General features: G+C 49.9%; 2 protein-coding genes across 5 annotated transcripts in view; one reads left to right on the plus strand and one right to left on the minus strand.

Annotated features, from left to right (window-relative positions):
- LOC126578161 (serine/threonine-protein kinase N) overlaps positions 1 to 5,000 on the minus strand; it is a 48,405-nt gene that overhangs the window by 12,422 nt on the left and 30,983 nt on the right. The gene's annotated exons all lie outside the window — the stretch shown is intronic.
- On the plus strand, positions 2,775 to 4,798 carry LOC126578164 (UDP-glucosyltransferase 2-like). Its single transcript, XM_050240473.1, has 3 exons — positions 2,775 to 3,182; positions 3,262 to 3,755; positions 3,818 to 4,798. Exons 1-3 carry the CDS (start codon positions 3,009 to 3,011, stop codon positions 4,752 to 4,754), a joined length of 1,605 nt encoding a protein of 534 aa, XP_050096430.1. The 5' UTR covers positions 2,775 to 3,008; the 3' UTR covers positions 4,755 to 4,798.

Consider the following 5,000-nt stretch of genomic DNA (forward strand, 5'->3'; position numbering starts at 1 on the left):
AGACATGGCCGCAATGTTGACGGCCATCTAGAGATCTGGGTTAAGTAACGGCCATCGACACACAAAAACACACATACGCAGACTCCGCCGCCACAACATTCTTTGGCGTTAGGCGAGGGCGTTAACAGAGTTTCAGAAAAGGCAGAAGGTCGATGATGACATCCACAGCATAAGACACGCAACCGGGAAGGGTGAAGTGCATAAATCAGTCCCCAATAGGAGGCCCAAGGGGAGGGCAGTTTAAAATGGGAACGATTTTTGATTCTAATCATTGCGACCGCAGCGTCAAACGACAACGAAATTCTCGAGCAAACCGACGTAGGGTTTCATTACGAAACAATGAAATCCTTTAGCATATCGGCGCCCTTCATCCGCCATCCTTTTGGCCATAAAACATGCAGCTGTTACGCATACGCGTTTTGTGAGAAGCGAGCGTCCATATTTATGGCGTCTGCAATCACATTCTTAGCTTGGAATTCAATCATTGAAGCCACAGGAGCACCGAGCCCAGACGTGTAATGCCATAACTTTTGAGGATTTGGCAAGCTAAACAGGTTAATGCCAGTACTGTACCATTGTACCATAGTACCGTCGCATCAGCACGCGTTCTGGCACAAAGGAAGATAAAAGATGCGACGCCAAAATGTCGATATTATGTAAAGCCGTTCGCATCCCGGAAGTGTGACAGACAGACCGAGTCTGTCAGTCGTAAATTAGGGGGCCCAACAACACCAGCACCAGGTCAAGCAAACATGATCACCATTAACTGTGAACATACCTCAGGCTGGCTCTGCTTATATTTATCAAACCAGACCGCAGAATCTCGAGACCGAACGAGCTCCGTCCGTCTGGATAGCATAAACAACGAGAGTAACGTATGGTGATGGTAAAAGGCAATATTTCATAACACATCGGGACCGAGTACAGCGACACATCTGTTTATCGCAACAGCTCGTGTTCCCAGCCTCCCTCACCCGCAAAACACGATCGATACCGTTGAGGAGCAGCAGCATTGACTTGGAAAGGAAATTTAATCAATCCTTTTGCGTAACACAGGAAGGAGCGACCACGTGGCACGGCTTTTATTTTTAAAGAAGAAACCATCATTTTGCCCCGTTGAAATTGAAAACGTAAAAGTGGGGTGAAAGAGGGCAATTGCCTTTACATTCTGACTTCTTGTCACCATTCATGGGACTGTGCGGTTCACTTGCTAGGAAGCGCAGACAGCCAACAGCCGGGTATGAATGGCGGAAGTGTGTATTTTTTGACTCCGCCAAAAAGGCTCTATTTTTACCGAAAATAAACCATCGACACATTAGCAGCAGCACCACCAGCAGAAGGGTTGGTGTGCGTACATTTCGCGGGAACTGTGGATGAAGAGCGTTTAGTGTCGACGGCGCACGTGGCGTCATTGCGTAGTTAAATGTCGCGTGTAACAGTGCACACAAGTGCACGACTAACCTCCGCTCGTCGTTGATGATGCCGACATTTGTGATGATGGTGGTTCCGATGATCCTGATGCTCCACCACGTCTGACTGCTCACTCTTAGAATGATCGTGATGACCATGATGACCATGATGATGATGATGATGATGATGGTGTCGGCTGCATTTCTTTCTGTGACTTTTGTGACCATACTCTTCGGCTTCCGAGTGACTGTTGCGACCACTACTACCTTTACTGTCCTCTTCCATCGGAGACGATTGACCACCAGAAAAAAACCAACACAAAACACACGCGCGCGCGAGATGCTGTCGCTCACTTGGAGCATAAACCACGGACCACTAGCGCCGCCGTTCGCGTACTAGAGAGCCGGTGCTTTCCACTCGATTCGGCGAACGGCGATCTCGCGCGCCGATCTGATCGCCAACCAACAAACCAACCAACCAAAGTCCGTGGCTTATGTTTTGCGAAGGAGAATTTTCACATTTCACACATCGTCCGTCCTACACACGACGGGGCCGTGCACCGTTTGGGGTGGTAGAAGGAGAGACTCGTCAAAAATAAATTCACAACCACCACCAGCAGTGAAAATTGACCACCGGGCGGGCCAGGGGCTGGTGTGAAACGTGCGTGCACACTCGCTCGCTTGCTCGGGCTCACGCCTAGATCGTGGGCTGAGAATTGAGTAAAAAGAAAAGAAAAATCGAAATAAGGTCGTCGGAGATGTCGGTCGGAGTTGTCTGTCGCCAATTGTGATGGCCACAAACGGGAAGGGGTTCAGTGACATCTTGGCAACGGTGGCGCTTCACGATCACGATCACGATCGTGTTTCGTGCTGGCAAATATGACAGAACATGTTCGATCTCGATCTATCATAAGCGAGATCACTGAATATGAGCTGATGGTTGGTTGATCCGTTGGCGTGATGACACTGAACATACAATCTATCTTGTCTAGTGTGTCTGTGGGAAGCTGTGGCTCATTTTTGTGACAACCAAACCAATTAGCCCGGCTTCATACTGCGCACCAGGAAGGTGGCTTTGGCCAAAACGACAACAAATCGTGCCAACGCGGAGACAACACTTGCCGTTCGCGATGACGTCACACCCGCGGATGATCGTGTTTCGGTAGTTGTGCTCGCACCCATCGTCCACTGGCCGCGTCCGCGACATCACATTCACGCCAGAAGGGAACGAGTGCGTGCGTGGTTGTGTTGTGTATACGCGGTCTCGATGCTGCCCTCTCTTCTCGAATCCGGTTATGAGAAGCCGCGGATTCACGCGATCGATCTTGATGCCGCAGCAGCACCTTCACTCCGTTTTGTGCGTTCATCAGTGGCGTTCGGTATCCACCGGCATCCGGCAACAAGTGCTTTTTTTTGGCCAAGTCACACCTGATAAAATGTACTTTGGTTGTTAAATCCAAGCGCAATAGTGATAAGACTTTGATGATCAGAGATAAACGAAAGTAGCGACGACAGTGAGCTACAGAAATCGTGTGCGACAGTTAGCCATTAGCGGTTCCAGCGGTTCGATCGTGCACACGCCACGTTCTACGCCCGGAGATGAGGTACCCGGTAATTACGAGGCTGACCTTCAGTGTGGTGCTGCTCGGGCTACTTCTCGCTGCTCGTCATGGTGATACAGCAAAAATCGTTGGCGTCTTCCCAACCGCAAGCAAATCGCACGTTTTGGGCTTACAGGCTCTGCTCAAAGAGCTGGCAAACCGTGGCCATGAGGTAAAAGGCACTTCTCAACAGCTCCACCAAGCGAAGAAAAAAATGTATTTAACTCCGGCGCGCGGTTGTGTGTTCACAGGTGACGATGGTATCGGCATTTCCACTGAAACGCCCTCCAGCGAACTATCGCGATGTCTATCTGCCTATCGAGGGAGCATTTACGACGATCATGAGCGAGTTTATGCAGGGTGGAGATCGAAACATGATGAAACTGTTGCCGAAAATACTCAACGTGTCCCTGGAAGCTTCAAATACATCGATCAACACCGAGGCGTTCCGGACGTTGGTGCGAGAGGAGCAATTCGATCTGGCGATCGTTGGTTACTTCATGAACAGCTTCGTCCTCGGTATCGGCCAGCTGTTCAACTGTCCGACGATTCTCTACTTTTCGGCCGCTGGATCCGGGCTGACGAATATGGTGGGCAATCCGGCGGAGGTGGCTGCCGTTCCACACCTCCTAATGGGTCCCCGGAATCCCATGACGTTCTTGCAGCGTGTCGGCAACACGCTCATTACCGGCATCGAGAAGCTAATGATTCAATACATTCGCTACAAGACGTTGCCTTATTATGAGTGAGTATCGCAGAAGATCGCAGATACGCTGGGCAAGGATTTAAACCCTCCTTTTTTTCTAGATCTAATTTCCCATCAGAAAAGGGATATCGTAGTTTCGATGAGACGTTGCAGAACGTCTCGTTGGTGCTGCTAAACACGTACTTTACACAGACCGTTCCGCGGCCGTATCTTCCCAACATGGTTGAAGTTGGTGGTTTGCAGATCAACGCGAAACCGGAACCACTGTCAACCGATCTGCAGCAGTTTCTGGATGGAGCAGGGAGTGACGGTGCCATTTTCATCAGCTTCGGTTCGAACCTTCGCAGCTCGACCTTGCGGCAGGACAAGCTGGACGCGATTCTGGGCATGATTCGAAAGTTGAAGCAACGCGTCATCTGGACTTGGGATGCGGACGAGATGCCGAACCGGCCGGCGAATGTGTTCATTGGGAAGTGGCTACCACAGGATAGCATACTGGCGCACCCGAATCTGCGACTGTTTATCACGCACGGTGGTCTCGGCAGTATTACCGAAGCAATGTACCACGGAATTCCGATCGTTGGCATTCCCATGTTTGGTGATCAGGACAATAATGTGGCTCAGGTCGTAAAGGAGGGTTGGGGTGTTAGGGTAAGCTTCGATACGCTTACAGAAGCCGGCCTGACCGAGGCAGTGCAGCAAGTGCTACAGGAACGAAAGTATCGCGATCACATCCAGCAGTTGGCGGCGCTATTCAAAGACCGACCGATGGCTGCACTCGAGACGGCCGTTTTCTGGGTCGAGTATGTCATCCGCCATCACGGTGCACCACATCTTCACTATCAGGGAGCTGATTTGAATGTGTTTCAGTTAGCGTTGCTGGATGTGTACGCTTTTCTTGTGGCGCTGCTGTTCATCGCATACAAGCTGATCCGTTTTTTGGTTCGAAAACTTATCAAAGCTATTCGAGGAGGAGCTGCCGGTGTTGATCAACGTGGAACTCACTCGGCCAAGCAATTGAAAAAGAAGAAAAATTAATACCCTAGCGGGTGGTGTCTTGAACATTCCAGACAATTTCGAAATAAAGCCAAGTGTAAGATGAGATATTGAAAGCCAGCGACCAGCGGTGTTATTCCATGAAAACATTCTTATCTATACTGCATGACTCGGCATATCACATCATGCGCATGACTCAGCAAATTCAAACAGATAGTCGTTCATGCCGTTCCTCCCAAGGTCCATTTTTGTCGATAAAACCGACCAATTTGATTGACAAACCGAATC

Source organism: Anopheles aquasalis, chromosome 3 (assembly GCF_943734665.1).
Source record: "Anopheles aquasalis chromosome 3, idAnoAquaMG_Q_19, whole genome shotgun sequence".
NCBI lineage: Eukaryota > Metazoa > Arthropoda > Insecta > Diptera > Culicidae > Anopheles > Anopheles aquasalis.

Bases quoted from the DNA above. Each gene is read 5' to 3' on its own strand.
- LOC126578164 (XM_050240473.1), top strand. From the start codon at position 3,009: ATGAGGTACCCGGTAATTACGAGGCTGACCTTCAGTGTGGTGCTGCTC. The intron at 3,183-3,261 runs GTAAAAGGCACT...GTGTGTTCACAG, and splicing joins TGGCAAACCGTGGCCATGAG to GTGACGATGGTATCGGCATT. The intron at 3,756-3,817 runs GTGAGTATCGCA...CTTTTTTTCTAG, and splicing joins AAGACGTTGCCTTATTATGA to ATCTAATTTCCCATCAGAAA.